At 46.2% G+C, this 26,811-nt stretch overlaps 1 protein-coding gene across 5 annotated transcripts in view; it reads left to right on the top strand.

Annotated features, from left to right (window-relative positions):
• Positions 1 to 26,811, top strand: part of LOC118385286 (regulator of G-protein signaling 3-like) — a 249,205-nt gene that overhangs the window by 26,059 nt on the left and 196,335 nt on the right. The window contains exons 3-7 of one of the 5 annotated variants that reach the window (XM_052521181.1): positions 2,737 to 2,795; positions 3,916 to 4,010; positions 4,252 to 4,320; positions 7,541 to 7,601; positions 23,528 to 23,627. The exons of 2 other annotated variants lie outside the window; for them this stretch is intronic. In XM_052521181.1, coding sequence (XP_052377141.1) covers positions 2,737 to 2,795; positions 3,916 to 4,010; positions 4,252 to 4,320; positions 7,541 to 7,601; positions 23,528 to 23,627 — 384 coding nt within the window. Of the gene's footprint in view, positions 1 to 2,736; positions 2,796 to 3,915; positions 4,011 to 4,251; positions 4,321 to 7,540; positions 7,602 to 23,527; positions 23,628 to 25,313; positions 25,478 to 26,811 lie in introns of those variants that run through there. 2 more of the 5 variants (XM_052521182.1, XM_052521184.1) reach the window with 2 other exon arrangements.

The following is a 26,811-nucleotide window of genomic DNA, read 5'->3' as shown; positions in this document are numbered from 1 at the left end:
AGGTTTGATAGTGTGGCACTTATGAACATGGTAAGTTCATTCACAGAATATACTATGCCCTCTTGTTACTGGGACGGTGAAATATTATTTCTTCTTTCGGCTCTATACTCCAAAAGTTAGGATTCTGACAGCTTTAATTTGAGGGTATTTTCATCCATATCGTGTTAACCATTTAGAAATGTAATAGTGTACATAGTCCCCCCATTTTAGGGCACCAAAAGAATTGGGACAAATTCACTTATTAGTCAAAAGTAAAGTGAGAAAGTTACAGATACACAAATATCATACCCCCCCCCAAAATGCTAGCCTCCCCTGTTCTTGTAATGGTGAGAGGTTAGGATGTCTTGGGGGTAATATATTTGAGCGTCTGTAACTTTCTCACTTATCATTATTCACACATCATTCAAGATGATCTGTAATCATGGTGGCATCCACATTAATGTAGAAGTTTTTAGAAACGTATTCTATAATTATTTTCAATAAAAGTGACTCCAAAATTACACAATACATAATTTACCATTCATTTCAATTGGGCACAATATCATCTGAAACACAACCAAACCAAACAGAAAATGCATCCAACACATTTTTAGAGTCACAAGCTTGATGTAGTCATTGTGTGCTATGAATATGGGATCAAATACTTTACTTTTTACAACTTTAATACACAAATAAGTGAATTTGTCCAGTACCTTTGGTGCCCTAAAATGGGGGGACTATGTACAATAACTGCTGTAATTTCTAAACGTTTCACCCGATAGGGATGAATATTCCCTCAAATGAAAGCTGACAGTGTGATCTTAAACTCCATAGTCATTGTGTCCTAAAATGGGGGAATAACCTTTGGAGTATAGTGGCAAAAAGAAGAAAAACTGCTTCACTGTCCCAATAATTACGGAGGGCACTGTAGAATATAAATTGTGCTTTGTATGAGAATTGTGCAGCTCTTTATGCAAATCATAGTGGGGTTTCTGTATGGTTTCTGCCTTACTGCCAAGCTATTTTGCACTGGCATCTTGTTCTCCTCACTCTCTGTTCCTCTGTTGCTGTTTGCTGTTTGCTCTCTAATTTGTGTGGCTGTGGTGGAGAGTCATTCTGCAGCCTAAAGGGAAAACACAAAGGGAACAAATGTCAACACAGCTCAAGTCAGAGGCCAGGCTGTGTGTGTGCCTCCGTCAGACACATAGAACACACACACACACACACACACACACACACACACACACACACACACACACACACACACACACACACACACACACACACACACACACACACACACACACACACACACACACACACACACACACACACACACACACACACACACACACACACACACACACACACACACACACACACACACACACACACACACAGTGTCCCCAGCACGGTGACACCCACCAGTGCAGCACACTCTCTGAAATAATATGTCACCATTGGAGGTTGTGTTGCAGTAGTGGGGTGGTAAAGTGGAGGTTGTGTTGCAGCAGTGGGGAGGTAAAGTGGAGGTTGTGTTGCAGCAGTGGGGAGGTAAAGTGGAGGTTGTGTTGCAGCAGTGGGGAGATAAAGTGGAGGTTGTGTTGCAGCAGTGGGGTGGTAAAGTGGAGGTTGTGTTGCAGCAGTGGGGAGGTAAAGTGGAGGTTGTGTTGCAGCAGTGGGGAGGTAAAGTGGAGGTTGTGTTGCAGCAGTGGGGTGGTAAATTGGAGGTTGTGTTGCAGTAGTGGGGAGGTAAAGTGGAGGTTGTGTTGCAGCAGTGGGGAGGTAAAGTGGAGGTTGTGTTGCAACAGTGGGGAGGTAAAGTGGAGGTTGTGTTGCAGTAGTGGGGTGGTAAAGTGGAGGTTGTGTTGCAGCAGTGGGGAGGTAAAGTGGAGGTTGTGTTGCAGCAGTGGGGAGGTAAAGTGGAGGTTGTGTTGCAGCAGTGGGGAGGTAAAGTGGAGGTTGTGTTGCAGCAGTGGGGTGGTAAAGTGGAGGTTGTGTTGCAGTAGTGGGGAGGTAAAGTGGAGGTTGTGTTGCAGCAGTGGGGTGGTAAAGTGGAGGTTGTGTTGCAGCAGTGGGGTGGTAAAGTGGAGGTTGTGTTGCAGCAGTGGGGTGGTAAAGTGGAGGTTGTGTTGCAGTAGTGGGGTGGTAAAGTGGAGGTTGTGTTGCAGTAGTGGGGTGGTAAAGTGGAGGTTGTGTTGCAGCAGTGGGGTGGTAAAGTGGAGGTTGTGTTGCAGCAGTGGGGTGATAAAGTGGAGGTTGTGTTGCAGCAGTGGGGTGGTAAAGTGGAGGTTGTGTTGCAGCAGTGGGGTGGTAAAGTGGAGGTTGTGTTGCAGCAGTGGGGTGGTAAAGTGGAGGTTGTGTTGCAGCAGTGGGGAGGTAAAGTGGAGGTTGTGTTGCAGCAGTGGGGAGGTAAAGTGGGACATGTCACCTAGTGCCCTCACACACACACACAGATAGTTTCAACCTCACTGTGTACCAGTGGAAGAGGATCTAGGCCTGGATTAAATTCAATGTATCTCAGTCTTAAATCTCAATCTCAAACCATTTTATGATTTGGTTTATATACTGTGTTCCTTATGATATCAACGGGTGTAATTCTACCTCTTCCATCGCCCTAACCTCTCATCATACATGTAGGTTCACTGAATACCAGAGACCAGTCACACAACAAATGTGTCCCCTTTATTGTCCTGATGGTATTTCATTGTTTGTTGTGAATTATTCATTTCTACATACCCAATCTTGTACCCACAGTTATGGAGGCAAAGAGCCTTATGGGAAAGAAACACGCCACATGTGACTCGTATGTTAAGGTATGTGACACTGGCTCCACGGCGGCGTGTGCATGCTTTGGTTCCAGCCCAATCAACTAGTCACGGTATTCAATCTAGATTAGTTTAATCAGGTGTGTTAATGCTGGACTGGAAGAACCTCCCCCCCCCCCCCCCCCCACACACACACACACCGGGTCTGCTAAACTAATAGCAGAAGTCATAACCCCTCGTCAAGGCTGGATTTAGATTTCCTGTTTGTTCAGATTTCATCTCTCAGCAGACCTTGGCACAGGGTAGACGGATTAGTGCCGGCTGTATTATATTGTGTGTGTGTGCGTGCATGTGTCTGTGTGTGTGTGTGAGGGTTGAGGAGACAGACGCGGAGGACGTACTGCGCTGTCACAGACTCTGAGCTATCTGCTAGGTTACCCTCAGTAACATAGAGTGACAGCTCTAGTCTTCCACTCTCTGTGTCTACACAGAGTATATGCCGATGTGAATACAACATTAGTCAGTCTCAGTCTGGAAATCCCAGTCCAAGCCCACCAACGCAATGCTCATGAAGAGTCTTTGTTTACAAAATACTGTCCTATGCAAGTACTGTCCACACAAATGTGATTATATTGAATCATATTATGAAGGAAATGAGGAAGTGCATAAATACCATAATGCTGGTTTGATTGGAACTCTCACACCCCAACCAGAGTACTCGTCCTGCCACATCTGGTCTCTTGGTACTCCCACACTTAAGGGAGGGCAGCTCCCGCTCATCCCAGTCCATGCTCTCCTCTGTTCTGGCACCCCAATGGTGGAACCGGCTTCCCCCTGAGCTAGGACCGCAGAGTCCCTGTCCATCTTCTGAAACATCTGGAACCCTACCTCTTCAAAAAGTGTCTTAAATAATCCCACAGCACCCACCCTCGCACACCCTTCTCACCCAACCCTCCCCCTCAAAAAGAAAAGAATGCCTTGCACGTTCCTTTTTTTAATTTATTAGACTTTGACTCTAAGCTACTTTGAGGAAAAATGTACTTACTCTGACTGTGATATGTGGTCGTCCCACCTAGCTATCTTAAGATGAATGCACTAACTGTAAGTCGCTCTGGGTAAGAGGGTCTGCTAAATGAGTCAAATGTCATTTAAATGTGATCTGTCTCAGTTGGGTGTGGTACCTGATGATGATCCTGGAGGCAGACAGAAGACTAAGCTGGTGCCGGACTCCAAGTGCCCCATCTTCATGGAAACCTTTTACTTGTGAGCCCAAATATGTTCGTATACTATCTCAAGTACTGGCCACAACACTAACATTTCGATTTTCAACAACATATTTTCATCCATCTGTGAATCGGCATTTGTCTGTGTGTGCGACTTTGTGTTGTTGTTGTTGTTATCACTCATGCCTCAGGTGCTTTCAATTGATATTAATTGCCATTGTACTGTATTAGTTTGCGATAGGCCCCTAGGAATTGACGGATGGTGTTTCTGTTGTTTTCAGTGTCGTCACTGAGGAGCAGCATCATAAAAGGCTACTGTTCACCATGTGGAACTGTGACCAAATCTCAAGGTATCAATCAATGGCATGGTGATGATAATGATGATGATGATAATACAATATTTATACAGAAAATCTAAAAGATGCTTAAAAAAAGGGACATGTAGTTCTTGGGCTGGACAATGGTCTTCAACAGAGGCTGCCGCGTCCAGATCACATCCAACTCCGGTGGGAAGCACATAGGCCAAGCCTGCAACAGTCTCCTGAAAGTCCTGAAAGAGCCTTCATTCTCCCCCCTCAGCACTCTCCTCTGCCACGCTGTTCTCAGCTCCTCTGATGCCCTGATGCAGGCTTGAGTAGTGGGAATCAGTGGTCACATCCAGCAGGGAGGGAGACAGGTTCAGAACATCAAGCCAGCCCATGCCATCCCCAGCTCCTCTGATGCAGGCTTGAGTAGGGGAATCAGTGGTCACATCCAGCAGGGAGGGAGACAGGTCCGGAACATCAAGCCAGCCCATGCCATCCCCAGCTCCTCTGATGCAGGCTTGAGTAGTGGGAATCAGTGGTCACATCCAGCAGGGAGGGAGACAGGTTCAGAACATCAAGCCAGCCCATGCCATCCCCAGCTCCTCTGATGCAGGCTTGTGTAGGGGGAATCAGTGGTCACATCCAGCAGGGAGGGAGACAGGTCTGGAACATCAAGCCAGCCCATGCCATCCCCAGCTCCTCTGCAGACTCTGTTGGTAGATTCTCCTCAAGCAACATGTATCACCCACCTGGGGGAAGCCGGTGCCCGCTAGATTTCACTAGGGCACCTTGGAGTCAGAGATCCACTCAAAACTACAAATCAAATGTTATTTCTCTCCAAGGTGTACTATCCCAATAATTGATGTGTAGTGAGTTCTTGTACAACAAGCCTCTTTGATGGCCAAGCCTGTGTCATCTAGCTAAAGTTGCAGATAAAAACAAAAGCTAGCTAGCCATTAGGTTATTTTGACCAAACGAACGGACTTACTAGTCATATGACTCCATTGAATTTATATATATATAAATAATCAATACTAAGCTTACAACCATGAAATTGTTGATATTTTTTTTAATACAAAAACAACAAATACATATAAATTTACAGGAGCTCTCTGCCTAGACAACCTCATGGCGCCATGGCAAGAATGGAACAGAACGATGAAGATAACGATAATAGTGAATCATTTGAGTTATTTAAAGCGCTTTAGATTTTTGATGATGAATGTTGAAGGAATGCATATCCCTCTGCTTCTACTTATCAGCATTAACACACACACACACACACACACACACACACACACACACACACACACACACACACACACACACACACACACACACACACACACACACACACACACACACACACACACACACACACACACACACACACACACACACACACACACACACACACACAACTGTCAGCTCCGGTTGAAGTGCAAAGCTGCCCTTTATAATTGATGCAGAGGCTGCGGCTGTGTGTCTGGAGTTACTCTCGCCTCCTTTCCTCTACTAGCCTTGGTTATAACAGGGTCAATGTTAAGGACATGACTTTTGGTCGGATGAATTTTCCAATGTTATGCACTATTGAAAGGACAATAGTTGGATTGCCCGAGCCGACCAGGTGAAAGGTGTTCCCTTGAGCAAGGCACTCAACCTTAATTGCTCCTGTAAGGTGACTTGGATAAGAACGTCTGCTTAAATGACAATCTCCCTACTGCTCATAATGATGAGCCTGTGGATGATCAGATGTCATGTTATTATCTGTGTGGACCCCTCTGGGTGAGGGATACAGTTTGTGTGAGTACCCCTGAGTGTTGTATGTCTGGGGTCGTCATCTCTGTGCTCTAGTATTACCTGGGTGGGATGCTGTAGTGTTGATGTCTAAACCAGTGTGTCACAGCAAAGAATTATTCAAGTGACAGGCTGTTTTAAAACTCTGAAGCTGCAGTTAAAGAACAAGATGACCCATGAAAGACAGATGGAGATGGGTAAATTACACATTCATTCAGTCTTTATATTACTGTAGTATAGGCTATGCTGCAGTAAATGCAGGTCTATCTGTCACAAGGAAAAAAGTTACCATGATGTGATGATAGGTCTACATGCATTGTGATCTGCGCTCCATACTGAGATGGGCTGTCTGTCCCCACCCTGATCTGTGATTCATCATGCAGAGGCCGTAGAGAAGCCAGATTGAGACATGGCATATAATTTAACAGTTTCATTTCACTCATGCTGTTCATATAAATCATTTACTATAATGTACCGGTTTCTCACAGTTATTTAGGGAGTGGTTTTGGACGATAAATCCCGGTAAATCTCGGTAACCGGGTTCCTGCCATTCAACCCTAGTATGTGTGTCAGAACGGAGATAAATCCTGCACTCCAGAGCTACTACTCAGAGCTTCAATTTTGTCCCCAAAGTGTGACTCTCCATCTTTAGGGCAGTGTGTCACTAGGGATAACAGTTTTTAAGTCAGCCCATCTCAGACAGAGGGCCTGTTAAATAAGTCAACAGTACCAGTGGCAGATCAGAACTACTCTCAAATCACATTGGTCCTGTATGACTCAGTTGGTTGAGCATGGCACATGCAACGCCAGGATTGGGGGCCACCCGTATGTAAAATGTGTGCACACATGACTGTACGTTGACTTGGATAAAAGCATCTGCTAAATAGCATATATTATTATATTATTATTCCACAGCACAGTACCCGTCTGCAACACAGTCCCAACACTGTGGCTGGCACACTTTATAACGGCCTACACCATAGGACGGCAGGTGGCCTAGCGGTTAAGAGCCTTGAGACAGTAACCGAAAGTTCACTGGTTTGAATCCCCGAGCTGACTAGGTGAAAAGTTTATAGAAAAGTCTATCCCTTGAGCAAGGCACTTAACCTTAATTGCTCCCGTAAGGCTACTTGGATTAGAGCGTAAGCTAAATGACAATCTCCCTACTGCTCATATAGTCCCTGTAAGAAACATGATGAGGTTATGATGATCAGATGTTATGTTATTATCTGTGTGGACCCCTCTGGGTGAGGGATACAGTTTGTGTGAGTACCCCTGAGTGTTGTATGTCTGGGGTCGTCATCTCTGTGCTCTAGTATTACCTGGGTGGGATGCTGTAATGTTGATGTCTAAACCAGTGTATCACAGCAAAGAAATTCCAGTGGGGATAGGATTGCTGCCTATAAGGAAGGGACCGCATAATTTGACCATAGATATAATATATCTCTCTCTCTTTCTCTCTCTCTAGGAGGAGTGAGCTTCTAGGGTGTATGAGTTTTGGTGTGAGATCCCTCATGGACCCAGTGAAGGTTAGTTGTTCTTCTTTGTACATTCCTCTACTCTCCACTGCACCACACACCACTGTAACCCTCCTCATTAGCTCGCTCCCTCTATCAGAGTGTGTGTGCGTGTGTGTTCACCAGACCATAAAAGACCTGTTTAGCCCAGAGTGAGTGAGCGGCCATGGCCTTAATCTACAAGAAACACCACTGTGGTCACTGTCAACCCATCACTACTGTCCTCAGTCCCTCCTGTTAGAACACATCACTACTGTCCTCAGTCCCTCCTGTTAGAACACATCACTACTGTCCTCAGTCCCTCCTGTTAGAACACATCACTACTGTCCTCAGTCCCTCCTGTTAGAACACATCACTACTGTCCTCAGTCCCTCCTGTTAGAACACATCACTACTGTCCTCAGTCCCTCCTGTTAGAACACATCACTACTGTCCTCAGTCCCTCCTGTTAGAACACATCACTACTGTCCTCAGTCCCTCCTGTTAGAACACATCACTACTGTCCTCAGTCCCTCCTGTTAGAACACATCACGACTGTCCTCAGTCCCTCCAGTCTAGTGATACAGCCATATATACTGTACATTGATGGTTACAGTATAGATATGTAGGGCAGTCCCTTGGGTGTAACAACACATCACAACTGCCCTCAGCCTACTGTAGTAAATAACTTCTAATCTAGGGGTACAACCATAGAAGAGGTGGTGTAGTGGAGGGTAAACATGTCTAAATGCATGAGCGTTTACCTACGTTTTGTGGAAAATTTGCTTAGGGAGCATTACTTTACTCATTGCGAATAGCGATCAGCCCCCCCCCCCCCACTGCATATGTTTATGGTTACAGCACAAGATACATTAGTGCCTTCCCTCGGGTGTTACAACACATCAGGACTGCCCTCACAGACATGACTAACCCACCACAGACCTAGTTGCTGTTAGGGTGCTGTTGGGAGAAGAGACAAACTATATAGCTATAGCAAGGACTGTTTCTGTTAAGTAAAGTACACAGGTGAGAATGTTATGGACTAGTACAAATCAAGACATAGAATGATGTTTTTCCTTCTGTGAAGCAGAGCCCTTTCCTGCAGTTAAATGACCAAATCCCCTCATGGGTAGAATGTTATTCATATTTGTAATAATTTGATATTCCCGTTTTTTTTAAATGTCAAATGGATTTGTCATATTTCAGTCTTCTGTGATGGATACGAAGTATAATATTGAGATGCAAACTCAAAATGTAATACATTTCAACTCTGTCTGCCATGGTAAAGGTGTCTTTTTTTAAGCCCATAACCATGTGTGTGAGATGCATACTTTTGTTTCAAAGTAGATTTGTTTAAGACTACCAAGAAACCACCCTGATTTAGCAGGTGAGTATATTCCAGTACGGACTGTGTTTTGACAGCAGAGGTGTTTAGTTCTTATTTGCGAGGCGACAAGGTATGAAGGCAATTTCTGTTGTCAGCTTGTGTGTGAGCTGCCAGAACACACTCTCTCTCCTCTTACGCCTTCAGTGATCCAGTGGGCCAGTTTCCCGCTCCGCTCAGCTGGGCAGCACATGGTAAACACGTAGCATTTTGTTTCAGGCCACAACTCCTGTCAAGCTTCTTGCTCGTTTCCCATTCCTCTGACACCTTTTCTTACAATTGCAGGCATACATGCATGCAGAATGCATTCGATGTCAGATAAAGTGTCTTCGACAGAGGAGTCAGTGAAGATAAAAGTAGACGACTGCTGGGTTCTCAGCTCTACTTGCAGTTGAATTATTCATTCTTAATTTATCCAACTGTGTCCCATATCCCCCTGTGCCCACACAACTGCTCTTTACATTGTAAACCGTTTATAAAACCTCCCAAAAGCAGGGTGGTCTGTACCTCCCAATGGGTCTATTGTTTTTAATAGCAAAGTGCAAAGAAAAGTTCATTCAGGTCGGGTGTGAGTTTCTGCTTGAATTTGGTTAAAAGGACAGTGAATTCGCTCAAACGTTGAGAAATTGTACCAAGCTCCTGTGTGTATCAGACCATTCTTTCGCTTAGAGATTGAGATTATTCTGAACTGAAGACACGTGTCACCACGTTAAGTCTTAGCCTATTGGTGATAGTGGTCTTTCACTCGGAGTAGTTTGCAATGTCTCTTGTAGTTCATTGTACACTATATGTCCGAGTGTTAATTATTTCACGACCAATCAACTTTATTAGTTGAATTAAGGAAATGCATTCTTAGTTTTACAGAGTAATTCTTTGATCGACTAGAAGTTTATATTTTACATTTACATTACATTTAAGTCATTTAGCAGACGCTCTTATCCAGAGCGACTTACAAATTGGTGCATTCACCTTATGACATCCAGTGGAACAGCCACTTTACAATAGTGCATCTAAATCTTTTAGGGGGGGGGGGTGAGAAGGATTACTTATCCTATCCTAGGTATTCCTTAAAGAGGTGGGGTTTCAGGTGTCTCCGGAAGGTGGTGATTGACTCCACTGTCCTGGCGTCGTGAGGGAGTTTGTTCCACCATTGGGGGCCAGAGCAGCGAACAGTTTTGACTGGGCTGAGCGGGAACTGTACTTCCTCAGTGGTAGGGAGGCGAGCAGGCCAGTGGTGGATGAACGCAGTGCCCTTGTTTGGGTGTAGGGCCTGATCAGAGTCTGGAGGTACTGAGGTGCCGTTCCCCTCACAGCTCCGTAGGCAAGCACCATGGTCTTGTAGCGGATGCGAGCTTCAACTGGAAGCCAGTGGAGAGAGCGGAGGAGCGGGGTGACGTGAGAGAACTTGGGAAGGTTGAACACCAGACGGGCTGCGGCGTTCTGGATGAGTTGTAGGGGTTTAATGGCACAGGCAGGGAGCCCAGCCAACAGCGAGTTGCAGTAATCCAGACGGGAGATGACAAGTGCCTGGATTAGGACCTGCGCCGCTTCCTGTGTGAGGCAGGGTCGTACTCTGCGGATGTTGTAGAGCATGAACCTACAGGAACGGGCCACCGCCTTGATGTTAGTTGAGAACGACAGGGTCAGGATCGCCAAGGTTCTTAGCGCTCTGGGAGGAGGACACAATGGAGTTGTCAACCGTGATGGCGAGATCATGGAACGGGCAGTCCTTCCCGGGAGGAAGAGCAGCTCCGTCTTGCCGAGGTTCAGCTTGAGGTGGTGATCCGTCATCCACACTGATATGTCTGCCAGACATGCAGAGATGCGATTCGCCACCTGGTCATCAGAAGGGGGAAAGGAGAAGATTAATTGTGTGTCGTCTGCATAGCAATGATAGGAGAGACCATGTGAGGTTATGACAGAGCCAAGTGACTTGGTGTATAGCGAGAATAGGAGAGGGCCTAGAACAGAGCCCTGGGGGACACCAGTGGTGAGAGCGCGTGGTGAGGAGACAGATTCTCGCCACGCCACCTGGTAGGAGCGACCTGTCAGGTAGGACGCAATCCAAGCGTGGGCCGCGCCGGAGATGCCCAACTCGGAGAGGGTGGAGAGGAGGATCTGATGGTTCACAGTATCGAAGGCAGCCGATAGGTCTAGAAGGATGAGAGCAGAGGAAAGAGAGTTAGCTTTAGCAGTGCGGAGCGCCTCCGTGATGCAGAGAAGAGCAGTCTCAGTTGAATGACTAGTCTTGAAACCTAACTGATTTGGATCAAGAAGGTCATTCAGAGAGAGATAGCGGGAGAGCTGGCCAAGGACGGCACGTTCAAGAGTTTTGGAGAGAAAAGAAAGAAGGGATACTGGTCTGTAGTTGTTGACATCGGAGGGATCGAGTGTAGGTTTTTTCAGAAGGGGTGCAACTCTCGCTCTCTTGAAGACGGAAGGGACGTAGCCTCCGGAAATGGTCTGGAGAAGAGAGGAGGGGATAGGTTCAAGCGGGCAGGTTGTTGGGCGGCCGGCCATCACAAGACGCGAGATTTCATCTGGAGAGAGAGGGGAGAAAGAGGTCAGAGCACAGGGTAGGGCAGTGTGAGCAGAACCAGCTGTGCCGTTTGACTTAGCAAACGAGGATCGGATGTCGTCGACCTTCTTTTCAAAATGGTTGACGAAGTCATCTGCAGAGAGGGAGGAGGGGGGGGGAGGAGGATTCAGGAGGGAGGAGAAGGTGGCAAAGCGCTTCCTAGGGTTAGAGGCAGATGCTTGGAATTTAGAGTGGTAGAAAGTGGCTTTAGCAGCAGAGACAGAGGAGGAAAATGTAGAGAGGAGGGAGTGAAAGGATGCCAGGTCCGCAGGGAGGCGAGTTTTCCTTCATTTCCGCTCGGCAGCCCGGAGCCCTGTTCTGTGAGCTCGCAATGAGTTGTCGAGCCACGGAGCGGGAGGGGAGGACCGAGCCGGCCTGGAGGATAGGGGACATAGAGAGTCAAAGGATGCAGAAAGGGAGGAGAGGAGGGTTGAGGAGGCAGAATCAGGAGATAGGTTGGAGAAGGTTTGAGCAGAGGGAAGAGATGTTAGGTTGGAGAAGGTTTGAGCAGAGGGAAGAGATGTTAGGATGGAAGAGGAGAGAGTAGCGGGGAGAGAGAGCGAAGGTTGGGACGGCACGATACCATCCGAGTAGGGGCAGTGTGGGAAGTGTTGGATGAGAGCGAGAGGGAAAAGGATACAAGGTAGTGGTCGGAGACTTGGAGGGGAGTTGCAATGAGGTTAGTGGAAGAACAGCATCTAGTAAAGATGAGGTTGAGCGTATTGCCTGCCTTGTGAGTAGGGGGGGAAGGTGAGAGGGTGAGGTCAAAAGAGGAGAGGAGTGGAAAGAAGGAGGCAGAGAGGAATGAGTCAAAGGTAGACGTGGGAGGTTAAAGTCGCCCAGAACTGTGAGAGGTGAGCCGTCCTCAGGAAAGGAGCTTATCAAGGCATCAAGCTCATTGATGAACTCTCCGAGGGGACCTGGAGGGCGATAAATGATAAGGATGTTAAGCTTGAAAGGGCTGGTAACTGTGACAGCATGGAATTCAAAGGAGGCGATAGACAGATGGGTAAGGGGAGAAAGAGAGAATGACCACTTGGGAGAGATGAGGATCCCGGTGCCACCACCCCGCTGACCAGAAGCTCTCGGGGTGTGCGAGAACACGTGGGCGGACGAAGAGAGAGCAGTAGGAGTAGCAGTGTTATCTGTGGTGATCCATGTTTCCGTCAGTGCCAAGAAGTCGAGGGACTGGAGGGAGGCATAGGCTGAGATGAACTCTGCCTTGTTGGCCGCAGATCGGCAGTTCCAGAGGCTACCGGAGACCTGGAACTCCACGTGGGTCGTGCGCGCTGGGACCACCAGATTAGGTGGCGCGGCCACGCGGTGTGGAGCGTTTGTATGGTCTGTGCAGAGAGGAGAGAACAGGGATAGACAGACACATAGTTGACAGGCTACAGAAGAGGCTACGCTAATGCAAGGAGATTGGAATGACAAGTGGACTACACGTCTCGAATGTTCAGAAAGTTAAGCTTACGTAGCAAGAATCTTATTGACTAAAATGATTAAAATGATACAGTACTGCTGAAGTAGGCTAGCTGGCAGTGGCTGCGTTGTTGACTTTGTAGGCTAGCTGGCAGTGGCTGCGTTATTGACACTACACTAATCAAGTCGTTCCGTTGAGTGTAATAGTTTCTACAGTGCTGCTATTCGGGGGCTAGCTGGCTAGCTAGCAGTGTTGATTACGTTACGTTGCGTTAAAAGAACGACAATAGCTGGCTAGCTAACCTAGAAAATCGCTCTAGACTACACAATTATCTTTGATACAAAGACGGCTATGTAGCTAGCTATGTAGCTAGCTACGATCAAACAAATCAAACCGTTGTGCTGTAATGAAATGAAATGAAAATGTGATACTACCTGTGGAGCGAAGCGGAATGCGACCGGGTTGTTGAGTGGGAAGTTCTATTCGGTAGACGTTGGCTAGCTGTTGGCTAGCTAGCAGTGTCTCCTACGTTAAGGACGACAAATAGCTGGCTAGCTAACCTCGGTAAATTAAGATAATCACTCTAAGACTACACACTCTAAACTACACAATTATCTTGGATACGAAGACAGCAAAGACAACTATGTAGCTAGCTAACACTACACTAATCAAGTCGTTCAGTTGAGTGTAATAGTTTCTACAGTGCTGCTATTCGGTAGACGGTGGACGTTTGCTAGCTGGCTAGCTGCTGGGCAGATAGCAGTGTAGACTACGTTAGGACGACGAAATACGATAATTACGCAATTATCTTTGATACAAAGACGGCTATGTAGCTAGCTAAGAAGAAATTGCTAAGATTAGACAAATCAAACCGTTGTACTATAATGAAATGTAATGAAATGTAATGTAATGAAAAGTTATACTACCTGCGGACCGAAGTGCGAATGCGACCGCTCGCTCCAACCCGGAAGATAGTTAATTACACTATAAACACACAGCACATGCTGAGGTACCACCTTGACATCTCTGATCTGCTTGCCTCAATAAACTACTGCTAGAACATTGGTTGCCAGGATTAGCTATTTGTATCTAGAATAATTGCATAACGGAGCATGTTAGACACATGCTCATTATAGTCATACTGAGATGTGATGTAAGGCTTGCTACCTGGACTAGATTCCTTCAGAGACTTTCAGGGCCTGTTCAATTTGTTCACATATTGGAGTCGGATTGATAAACGCAATAGATTATATTCAACATATTGGTTGGATCATTTACATCCTACTACGACTTATGGTTGGACATGGTAAAGTTGGATTTGTGTGTGGTTCTGCAACAGATGAGCAGGTTGCATAACATAAAAGGGGATAAGGATAAACCTATTAAATTCATCTAGTCAATAAATATATCTCAAATAAGGAAAGAGGAAACAAACTTACTCTTAACTTGGACGCACACAACTGGAATGAAACTGGAAATGGCTTGACTGGCTTTAAATACAAACTAAAATGGAGAATGAGCCTATCAGGATAGTCTTGATCATTTCTGACAGGTGTGTGATTGCTTGAAAGTCAAAAGGTGAAGTGATCTTGCTTGATCAAGTCCATCTCAGCAGTACGCTGCTCCACTCTGAGGTCTTTTGTACAGACCTTTTTAAAAAAGAGGTTCTTATATTTTTGCTCTGTACACAGTCTTGTACGGTTAACCTTGTGGGGACACAAGTCAGTCCCATTCAAAATCCTATTTTTCCTAACCCCTAAACCTAACCCTAACTCGTACCCTAACCTTAACCATAGCTCCTGTTACGCACACCTCTATGAAGAGGGAACGCAACACCCCGCTACAACTCAACTCCCCGTGAAGTGAAAGAGGTACGGGACTGTAGGTGCGAGTAAGGATGACAAAAGGCAGAATTTACCGTTTACTAGGAATTTATTCCTTCACACGGTAATGTGGGGAAAAGGGGCTGGACGGAACCAAAGCAAAGAAAGTAAATCTCAAAGCCCCTCTCCTACCTTACCTGCCTACTCACTACTTACCTAATTTAGCACCACCTGGTGCACTAATCAAAATACATGGGGTGGTCCACCCAGGTCTTACCTAGTGTGCCTAGACAGTGAATAGACTACGGGTATATGTATGCCCGCGGGCCTCTTGCCTAAGCACTCCCTAGGTGCATTCCCCTTCCCCTCCTGGGAACAAATGAAACACAATAATACAAACTACTTCACAACAACCTGAGAAAATAACTCAAGACATTAAAGAAGCTCTATCTGACAACGCACCTAACTAACACAGAACATACCAAAGCTGCTCCCAACAACAACTAACACAGAACATACCAAAGCTGCTACCAACAACAACTAACACAGAACATACCAAAGCTGCTACCAACAACAACTAACACAGAACATACCAAAGCTTCTCTCTCTCTAACATCTCAAACTCTCCCTCTCTCTCTCTCTCTCTCTCTCTCTCTCTCTCTCTCTCTCTCTCTCTCTCTCTCTCTCTCTCTCTCTCTCTCTCTCTCTCTCTCTCTCTCTCTCCTCCCTCCCTCCCCTCCCTCCCTCCCTCCCTCCCTCCCTCCCTCCCTCCCTCCCCCTAAACCTGATTTTAATTCTAACCACAACACTAATTCTAACCTTAACCCTAAACCCCCTAGAAATAGCATTTGACCTTGTGGGGACCAACAAAATGGTCCCCACAATAATAGTTAAACATGCCACACACACATTACCTTCAAACTCTGTCTCAGGAAAGAACAATTCAAATCTGATTTTTGGACAGGCTTCTGCCTGGCATTTATCCCAATGAATATTTAATTGGCTTAAGTTGCTAATGAGGAGATTAAACACTGAGTCACTGGGAGTTCTCCTTTTCATCTCTTAGCTCCCTCCTGCTACTGTCATCCTCCACAACTCCTTGGCTTTATTCTTCTTCATCTATCCCCCTTTATCTCTCTCCTCCCATCCCTCTATATATTCCCTCTTATGTTCTCTCACCCACCCACTCACCCCCCTCTCTCTATCCCTCCCCCCCTCTCCCTCTTCCCCTCCCATTGGTTTCTATTTGTCTAATGGGCATCATAATAGTCGGTGGTGGCACAGTCCGTGCTTAGATTTATGGTACTGTACATGTCTCCCCTCCCCCACTTCCCCTCTTTCCCCTCACTCTCCCCCTCGCCCCACAGCCTGTAGAAATCTGCCCACTCAGATAAGATGCTTTAACCAGCGATTATTGTCACAGTCCACGGAATCACATCTCTTTACTACAATAGAGCTCAGACTGCAGGCTTAGAACAGCCTCAATAAGACACAGGGAGAGCAGACCAGCACATAGAACACTCTGCATTCTGTCCTCTCACTGGATGGAGGAAGACCTAGGCTAGCTGCTGTGCTGTATTGTGTGTGTGTGTGTGTGTGTGTGTGTGTGTGTGTGTGTGTGTGTGTGTGTGTGTGTGTGTGTGTGTGTGTGTGTATGTGTGTGCGAGAGGGAGAGAGGAGAGACTGAAAGAGTGAGATAGAGAGTGTTTTGTGCATTGTAAAATTGTCATGTCCCTTAATAGAGACTGTGATCAGATGGGTTATGAGTCAACTCTTCCTCTATGTCCCGGCTGCATTGTTTTCACACACGAGCGCTCGCACGTACCAGGGTTGGGCTCAATTCAGAAATTTGAAATTGCCTCCCATTCAACTAATGAGTTCAAATTCAAATTGAATTGGCCATACCCTCCCGACGTTGAATTTGAATTTGAGTTTGAGTGCAGGAAGTAGAATTTAATTCAGTGCAATTCAAAATAATTCCACTCGGGCATAGAACATAAGAATTTAATTTAATTTGACAGGTCACACTATCAGATACAAAGAATATATCAATTTTCTCTGGAAACTAGGTTCATACTCTTTTAACCTTAGTGCTAGAATAACCTATTATATTTTGCATATTATATTTCCAACCATTTCACTTGTTTGGCTTCTTTTTGAAGGCTTCAGGGTCAACTTGAGTGTTAAAATAATGCATTCTGTGAATTTTACCCATATTTAACAAAGTGTAAGTGTGGTCTTGTATGGCTCAGTTGGCAGAGCATGCTATTTGCACTGCCAAGGTTTTGGGTTTGATTCCCGGGGCCTCCCATACGTAACATGTAAGCACACATGACTGTCAGTCACTTTGGATAACAATGACTAAACCTAATATAGAATAGAAGAGGCATTTGGATTTAATTGAATTCACACACAATCACACAAATGCAGACACACACACACACACACACACACACACACACACACACACACACACACACACACACACACACACACACACACACACACACACACACACACACACACACACACACACACACACACACACACACGCACACACATCTGGCTCGTGAAGCGGACGTAATAGCATCAGCTGCTGGAAAGTGCTAAATTTCTGTTTAGAAGTGTATGTGTGTCTGTGTCTGTGTGTGTGTACGTTGCTCTGGGGATGTGGAGCCAGAGAAGGTAGTGGTGTGTGTGTTTGTGCGTTTCTAAATCTGTGGAAAGAAGAATTCTCTGTATTTATTTAATATTTATTATACTAGCAACACATGCCTCGCCCCCACTTGAGGATATATATTTTTCAGCCGTCTATTTCCTGTGTTTGAGGGGTACAAAATTCACTCGTCACTTAAATCCCACTGTATTGATTGCTTTCAATTGACTTCTGCGTCTCTTTCAAACTCTTGCTTGTGCCTGTTGCTTTTTCTCATTAACGTTACGACCATTGGACATTTCTGTAATGAAATGTCAAACTGGGGGTCGGAACCGAAATGATCTTTCAATTGTTTCGTTCTGAACAGAACCATTACTTGTTTGTGCAGAGTGGCACCTGAATTTAAATAAAAACACATCTTACCTTCTTGAAGTTAATAAATCCAACGTGAAACGTGATAACTATAGTGTCCTTAAGTAGTGTTGAAAAGGTTCATCCGTTCTTCTCTAATTAAAAATCTCTCTCTGAATCACACTTGTAACGTCAGTAGACTATGAGGGGCAGGAGGGGGAGGGGCAGTTTGACGACACACACACACTGGCAAAGATTTTCAGCTGGCAGGCAGGCAGACACTAGAACAAGTTACTGAGTGACAGTGAAGGCTTTGCATATGTGCATTGTTCCTTTTCTTGGGGGACTGGGGAAAAAATCCCCAGAATGTAAAAGAACATTATTAACCGATTCCCATTATTTTAACCCTTTGACACGTACCAACAAACGGGTGTGATAATTCTACAGTGTACGCTCAAACTCAAACCAGTGTGATAATTCTACAGTGGTCCCTGCAGCTTACGCTCAAACCGGTGTGATAATTCTACAGTGGTCCCTGCAGCGTACGCTCAAACCGGTGTGATAATTCTACAGTGGTCCCTGCAGCTTACGCTCAAACCGGTGTGATAATTCTACAGTGGTCCCTGCAGCGTACGCTCAAACCGGTGTGATAATTCTACAGTGGTCCCTGCAGCTTATGCTCAAACCGGTGTGATAATTCTACAGTGGTCCCTGCAGCTTACGCTCAAACCGGTGTGATAATTCTACAGTGGTCCCTGCAGCGTACGCTCAAACCGGTGTGATAATTCTACAGTGGTCCCTGCAGCATAATTCTACAGTGGTCCCTGCAGCTTACGCTCAAACCGGTGTGATAATTCTACAGTGGTCCCTGCAGCTTATGCTCAAACGGGTGTGATAATTCTACAGTGGTCCCTGCAGGGTATGCTCAAACCGGTGTGATAATTCTACAGTGGTCCCTGCAGGGTATGCTCAAACCGGTGTGATAATTCTACAGTGGTCCCTGCAGCGTATGCTCAAACGGGTGTGATAATTCTACAGTGGTCCCTGCAGCGTATGCTCAAACCGGTGTGATAATTCTACAGTGGTCCCTGCAGCGTACGCTCAAACCGGTGTGATAATTCTACAGTGGTCCCTGCAGCGTACGCTCAAACCGGTGTGATAATTCTACAGTGGTCCCTGCAGCTTACGCTCAAACCGGTGTGATAATTCTACAGTGGTCCCTGCAGCGTACGCTCAAACCGGTGTGATAATTCTACAGTGGTCCCTGCAGCGTACGCTCAAACCGGTGTGATAATTCTACAGTGGTCCCTGCAGCTTACGCTCAAACCGGTGTGATAATTCTACAGTGGTCCCTGCAGCGTACGCTCAAACCGGTGTGATAATTCTACAGTGGTCCCTGCAGCTTACGCTCAAACGCTCATTTAGCACATCTCGTTTCAATTGACGCAATAGGTAGCATTTGAGCTGGCCACACTGTTTTTTTACAGCAACATTTTGCACAAGCACAGTCCTTACAATGTTATGTTCTGAATGTGACCAGTTGGACATTGAAGCAAGTGGTAGGGTAGACAGAGCAGGGGAGTGCTGGTAGGGTAGACAGAGCAGGAGAGTGCTGGTAGGGTAGACAGAGTAGGGGAGTGCTGGTAGGGTAGACAGAGTAGGGGAGTGCTGGTAGGGTAGACAGAGCAGGAGAGTGCTGGTAGGGTAGACAGAGTAGGGGAGTGCTGGTAGGGTAGACAGAGCAGGAGAGTGCTGGTAGGGTAGACAGAGTAGGGGAGTGCTGGTAGGGTAGACAGAGTAGGGGAGTGCTGGTAGGGTAGACAGAGCAGGAGAGTGCTGGTAGGGTAGACAGAGCAGGGGAGTGCTGGTAGGGTAGACAGAGCAGGAGAGTGCTGGTAGGGTAGACAGAGTAGGGGAGTGCTGGTAGGGTAGACAGAGATGGGGAGTGCTGGTAGGGTAGACAGAGCAGGGGAGTGCTGGTAGGGTAGACAGAGCAGGGGAGTGCTGGTAGGGTAGACAGAGTAGGGGAGTGCTGGTAGGGTAGACAGAGCAGGGGAGTGCTGGTAGGGTAGACAGAGCAGGGGAGTGCTGGTAGGGTAGACAGAGCAGGGGAGTGCTGGTAGGGTAGACAGAGCAGGGGAGTGCTGGTAGGGTAGACAGAGTAGGGGAGTGCTGGTAGGGTAGACAGAGCAGGAGAGTGCTGGTAGGGTAGACAGAGCAGGGGAGTGCTGGTAGGGTAGACAGAGCAGGAGAGTGCTGGTAGGGTAGACAGAGTAGGGGAGTGCTGGTAGGGTAGACAGAGCAGGAGAGTGCTGGTAGGGTAGACAGAGTAGGGGAGTGCTGGTAGGGTGGACAGAGTAGGGGAGTGCTGGTAGGGTAGACAGAGCAGGAGAGTGCTGGTAGGGTAGACAGAGCAGGAGAGTGCTGGTAGGGTAGACAGAGTAGGGGAGTGCTGGTAGGGTAGACAGAGCAGGGGAGTGCTGGTAGGGTAGACAGAGCAGGGGAGTGCTGGTAGGGTAGACAGAGCAGGGGAGTGCTGGTAGGGTAGACAGAGTAGGGGAGTGCTGGTAGGGTAGACAGAGCAGGGGAGTGATGGTAGGGTAGACAGAGGAGGGGAGTGCTGGTAGGGTATACAGAGCAGGGGAGTGCTGGTAGGGTAGACAGAGTAGGGGAGTGCTGGTAGGGTAGACAGAGCAGGAGAGTGCTGGTATGGTAGACAGAGCAGGGGAGTGCTGGTAGGGTAGACAGAGCAGGGGAGTGCTGGCAGGGTAGACAGAGAAGGGGAGTGCTGGCAGGGTAGACAGAGCAGGGGAGTGCTGGTAGGGTAGACAGAGCAGGAGAGTGCTGGTAGGGTAGACAGAGCAGGGGAGTGCTGGTAGGGTAGACAGAGCAGGAGAGTGCTGGTAGGGTAGACAGAGCAGGGGAGTGCTGGTAGGGTAGACAGAGCAGGGGACTGCTGGTAGGGTAGACAGAGCAGGAGAGTGCTGGTAGGGTAGACAGAGCAGGAGAGTGCTGGTAGGGTAGACAGAGCAGGAGAGTGCTGGTAGGGTAGACAGAGCAGGGGGGTGCTGGTAGGGTAGACAGAGCAGGGGGGTGCTGGTAGGGTAGACAGAGCAGGAGGGTGCTGGTAGGGTAGACAGAGCAGGAGAGTGCTGGTAGGGTAGACAGAGCAGGAGAGTGCTGGTAGGGTAGACAGAGCAGGGGAGTGCTGGTAGGGTAGACAGAGCAGGGGAGTGCTGGCAGGGTAGACAGAGCAGGAGAGTGCTGGTAGGGTAGACACAGTAGGGGAGTGCTGGTAGGGTAGACAGAGCAGGAGAGTGCTGGTAAGGTAGACAGAGCAGGAGAGTGCTGGTAGGGTAGACCGAGCAGGGGTGCTGGTAGTGCTGGTAGGGTAGACAGAGCAGGAGAGTGCTGGTAGGGTAGACAGAGCAGGGAGTGCTGGTATGGTAGACAGAGCAGGAGAGTGCTGGTAGGGTAGACAGAGCAGGAGAGTGCTGGTAGGGTAGACAGAGTAGGAGAGTGCTGGTAGGGTAGACAGAGCAGGAGAGTGCTGGTAGGGTAGACAGAGCAGGAGAGGGGTGAGCAGGAGAGTGCTGGTAGGGTAGACAGAGCAGGAGAGTGCTGGTAGGGTAGACAGAGCAGGAGAGTGCTGGTAGGGTAGACAGAGCAGGAGAGTGCTGGTAGGGTAGACAGAGCAGGAGAGTGCTGGTAGGGTAGACAGAGCAGGAGAGTGCTGGTAGGGTAGACAGAGCAGGAGAGTGCTGGTAGGGTAGACAGAGCAGGAGAGTGCTGGTAGGGTAGACAGAGTAGGAGAGTGCTGGTAGGGTAGACAGAGCAGGAGAGTGCTGGTAGGGTAGACAGAGCAGGAGAGTGCTGGTAGGGTAGACAGAGCAGGAGAGTGCTGGTAGGGTAGACAGAGCAGGAGAGTGCTGGTAGGGTAGACAGAGCAGGAGAGTGCTGGTAGGGTAGACAGAGCAGGGGAGTGCTGGTAGGGTAGACAGAGCAGGAGAGTGCTGGTAGGGTAGACAGAGCAGGGGAGTGCTGGTAGGGTAGACAGAGCAGGAGAGTGCTGGTAGGGTAGACAGAGCAGGAGAGTGCTGGTAGGGTAGACAGAGTAGGAGAGTGCTGGTAGGGTAGACAGAGAAGGTGTTTGGTGGTTGCAGCCATGTTCCTCCCCTTTACGTTAATGCAGTCATTTATTAAAATACTGTATACCTGGTGTTTTAATGGAAACGAGACACATATTTTTTATTTAAAAAAGATACGTGATACAATTTGAAAATGTATATATGAGTGCTTAAAACAAAACAAAAAAAAGTTAAATTTGACAATAAATTGAATAACTCAATTCCCTCCATAATCCCTGAACTCCGTGGTAGTAAAATGCTTTATGTGCTATAATTCAGTCAATGTCTGATGGATTATACAAATCAAAAAGTTTGGAGTATCTTCATACATTGTCCAACTGTGGCATTTATTATAATAGTTTTTAAAATCTCTTGAATCAAATCAAATCAAACTTTATTTATACAGTACATTTCAAACATGGAAATTCAGCACAGTGTGTTTTACAAAAAAAAATGAAAATAAATATGGAAATATTTACTAAACAACAAACATAAGAGGATTAAAAAACAAAAGAATAACAACAAATACGGAAGGACTGAAAAGCACCCTCAGGAAAAGCAAAGCCAAAAAGGTGTGTTTTAATTAGATCTATTTTAAATATGTCCACAGTTTCAGCCCCCTCAGGGTCTCTAGCAGACTATTCCAGAGGATGGGAGAATAGTAACTAAAGGCTGTCTCTCCATGCCTTTTGGTCCTAGGCTTTGGGATAGTTAAAAAGCCAGTGCCAGAGGACCTGAGAGACCTACTGGGTAAACAAATTAAAATCATCTCTGACATGTATTGTGGTGCACAATCGTGGATTTATTTAAAAACCAGAAGAAGAATCTTCAAATGAATTATAAAACTCACAGGCAGCCAGTGCAGAGACCTTAAAACGGGTGTAATGTGTGCTCTCCGTCTGGTCTTGGTCAGGACCCGTGCTGCAGTATTCTGTATGTTTGACAGTGCAGAGACCTTAAAACGGGTGTAATGTGTGCTCTCCTTCTGGTCTTGGTCAGGACCCGTGCTGCAGCATTCTGTATGTTTGACAGTGCAGAGACCTTAAAACGGGTGTAATGTGTGCTCTCCATCTGGTCTTGGTCAGGACCCGTGCTGCAGTATTCTGTGTGTTTGACAGTGCAGAGACCTTAAAACGGGTGTAATGTGTGCTCTCCTTCTGGTCTTGGTCAGGACCCGTGCCGCAGCATTCTGTATGTTTTGCAGTTGACCAATGGCGTTCTTGGGTAGACCCGACAGGAGAGCATTACAGTAGTCAAGCACGCGAGTAACAAAAGTATGAATGAGTCTCTCTGAAAGCCTGAGAGAGAAACGGCCGCATCTTGACAATGTTCCTTAGGTGGTAAAAAGCCATTTTGGACACATTCCTAATGTGATTCGAAATTGAGTTCAGAATCTAAAATAACACCCAGGTTTTTAATCTTTATATATTTTTTTATTATTTTACTTCAATGACCATTACTATATTAGAGTGAGTCCCCCAGCCAGAATAGCCTCTAACCCAGACAGCTCTCTTTCTTTCTGTTTCAAATGCAAATACACATGTTCCCTTCCCTTCCCTTCCTCTGTCCTCCTGACTCTAACAGTGTGGTTGTTGTCGTGTTGTGTTGTCTTCTGTAGGAGGTCAAAGGCTGGTATTACCTACTGGGGGAGGAGCTGGGGAAGACCAAGCATCTGAGAGTGTCCTCACATTCCCAACTGCTCCAACAACACACCACCGGTCAGTGGACCATTTCGCCATTCTACATCTGTGTATGTGTGTTACAGTATGTGTGTTACAGTATGTGGTTTATAGTATGTGTGTATGTGTGTTACAGTATGTGTGTTACAGTATGTGTGTATGTGTGTTACAGTATGTGTGTGTATGTGTGTTACAGTATGTGTGTGTATGTGTGTTACAGTATGTGTGTGTATGTGTGTTACAGTATGTGGTTTATAGTATGTGTGTATGTGTGTTACAGTATGTGTGTTACAGTATGTGTGTGTATGTGTGTTACAGTATGTGTGTGTTACAGTATGTGGTTTATAGTATGTGTGTATGTGTGTTACAGTATGTGCGTTACAGTATGTGTGTTACAGTATATGTGTGTATGTGTGTTACAGTATGTGTGTATGTGTGTTACAGTATGTGTGTTACAGTATGTGTGTGTATGTGTGTATGTGTGTTACAGTATGTGTGTTACAGTATGTGTGTTACAGTATGTGTGTGTATGTGTGTTACAGTATGTGGTTTATAGTATGTGTGTATGTGTGTTACAGTATGTGTGTTACAGTATGTGTGTGTATGTGTGTTACAGTATGTGGTTTATAGTATGTGTGTATGTGTGTTACAGTATGTGTGTTACAGTATGTGGTTTATAGTATGTGAGTATGTGTGTTACAGTATGTGTGTTACAGTATATGTGTGTATGTGTGTTACAGTATGTGGTTTATAGTATGTGTGTATGTGCGTTACAGTATGTGTGTTACAGTATGTGTGTTACAGTATATGTGTGTATGTGTGTTACAGTATGTGTGTTACAGTAGGTGTGTTACAGTATATGTGTGTATGTGTGTTACAGTATGTGTGTTACAGTATGTGTGTATGTGTGTTACAGTATGTGTGTGTATGTGTGTTACAGTATGTGGTTTATAGTATGTGTGTATGTGTGTTACAGTATGTGTGTTACAGTATGTGGTTTATAGTATGTGTGTATGTGTGTTACAGTATGTGTGTTACAGTATGTGTGTTACAGTATATGTGTGTATGTGTGTTACAGTAGGTGTGTTACAGTATATGTGTGTATGTGTGTTACAGTATGTGTGTGTATGTGTGTTACAGTATGTGTGTGTATGTGCGTTACAGTATGTGTGTTACAGTATGTGTGTTACAGTATATGTGTGTATGTGTGTTACAGTATGTGTGTTACAGTAGGTGTGTTACAGTATATGTGTGTATGTGTGTTACAGTATGTGTGTATGTGTGTTACAGTATGTGTGTTACAGTATGTGTGTGTATGTGTGTTACAGTGTGTGTGTAGCATATGAGTGTTTAAATATATCATTGTAGCTATATCCATGGGAGCTGAGATGAGTGCATACAGATGTATATGTTGTGTGTGTGTGTGTGTGTGTGTGTGTGTGTGTGTGTGTGTGTGTGTGTGTGTGTGTGTGTGTGTGTGTGTGTGTGTGTGTGCAGACTGTGCCAGGCTCGTGGCTGGGAATATCTGAAGGGGCTTATCATTCTGGGTCGGGAGGTTGGGTGATGGGGGTGGGGGGGGAATCGAGATTAAGGGAGTGAGGGATTGGGAGAGCAAAAGAGGGGGGGAAGAGGGGGCTGGAAAAGCGCTCAGCGTCAGAGTGGTTGGAAAGAGCTGTGTGATCATACTGCGTGCTGCAGTGAAACTGTAGAGCTGAATACACACTGCTGTTTAATTTCATTCTTTCCTCCACACTGTCCATCTTTCTTGTTTTCTGTGGAGAAGAGTGACTTTCCTCTCTCTCACTTGCCTATGCTTTCTCACATTGTTGCTGGTGGACTATAGAGGAGTTATGCCTTTGAGTGCCTGCCCCCTGAGCAGCTTGGAGTAGGTGAGTGTCATCTCTGTGCACTCAGGAGTACAGTATAGTATAGTGTTGTTGATGGATTGTTATCAGGCTGTTTGTCTTGTTTGATATATAGAAAGAAAGGGTTTTAGTGTTTATTCTCTCTCTCTATCCCTCTTTTTTGTCTCTTCGCTCTGTCTCCCTTCTCTCTCTCTTTCACTCTGTCTCCCTTCTCTCTCTCTTTCAGTCTCTCTCTCTTTCTCTCTCTCTCTCTCTCTCTCTCTCTCTCTCTCTCTCTCTCTCTCTCTCTCTCTCTCTCTCTCCTCTCTCTCTCTCTCTCGCTCTCTTGCTCTCTTGCTCTCTTGCTCTCTTGCTCTCTCTCTCTCTCACTCTCTTGCTCTCTCTCTCTCTCTTGCTCTCTCGCTCTCTTGCTCTCTCGCTCTCTCTCTCTCTCTCTCTCGCTCTCGCTCTCTCGCTCTCTCGCTCTCTCTCTCTCTCTCTCTCTCACTCTCTTGCTCTCTCGCTCTCTCTCTCTCTCTCTCTCGCTCTCTCGCTCTCGCTCTCTTGCTCTCTCGCTCTCTCACTCTCTTGCTCTCTCATGTATAATTCATATTTGCTTGTCAAACTCTCAGATTGAGATTGATCCAATGAAATAGTAACCACTCTCATTTGCCATGCTTGACTGGGCTCAGATTGTCTCATGCAATAATGGCTGTCTGATAAGAACTGGGGCAGTTGTCACTTCAGACTGTTAGTGCTCGTTAGAAAGTCTTTGTGTTCTGACAATGGGATGTGGCTGCTTGGACCCACGCCCACGGGTGAGATGGGAAAAAATTATTCCTTCAGTCTGAAGCTGATGGAATGACATTCATCTAAAAGCTACAATGTTAGAATAAGGATAGGCCACAAAGCCCATCACTAAGCCAGATGATGAGACATGACGGTAAGAGCCACGCTCAGCGTTCTATAAAAGCCTGTGTTATGATATATTCTTTATTTACCCACATTGAATTAATCAGATAAGATATGAAATGCATCTATGGACCAGGCAAACATGCTCCTCAATTCCTAAATCAACATTTCTGTCAGCATGGCTCTGAATGTTTCCTCCATATTGAAGGATGTGTTGTCTGACCCATTGCCATGTTATCTTATCATATCAATATATATGAGCACATAGTGTGTGTGTGTGTGTGTGTGTGTGCGTGCATGCGTGAGTGTGTGTGTGTATTGTGTGTGAAACAGTGTGTGAACTGACTCTTCATATCAAAGCCTGTCGGCGTTTTATCTCTCTCTCTGTGTGTGTGTGTGTGTGTGTGTGTGTGTGTGTGTGTGTGTGTGTGTGTGTGTGTGTGTGTGTGTGTGTGTGTGTGTGTGTG

Source organism: Oncorhynchus keta, chromosome 6, assembly GCF_023373465.1.
Source record: "Oncorhynchus keta strain PuntledgeMale-10-30-2019 chromosome 6, Oket_V2, whole genome shotgun sequence".
In the NCBI taxonomy this organism is placed as follows: Eukaryota; Metazoa; Chordata; class Actinopteri; order Salmoniformes; family Salmonidae; genus Oncorhynchus; species Oncorhynchus keta.
This window is presented reverse-complemented; position numbering and strand designations above follow the sequence as displayed.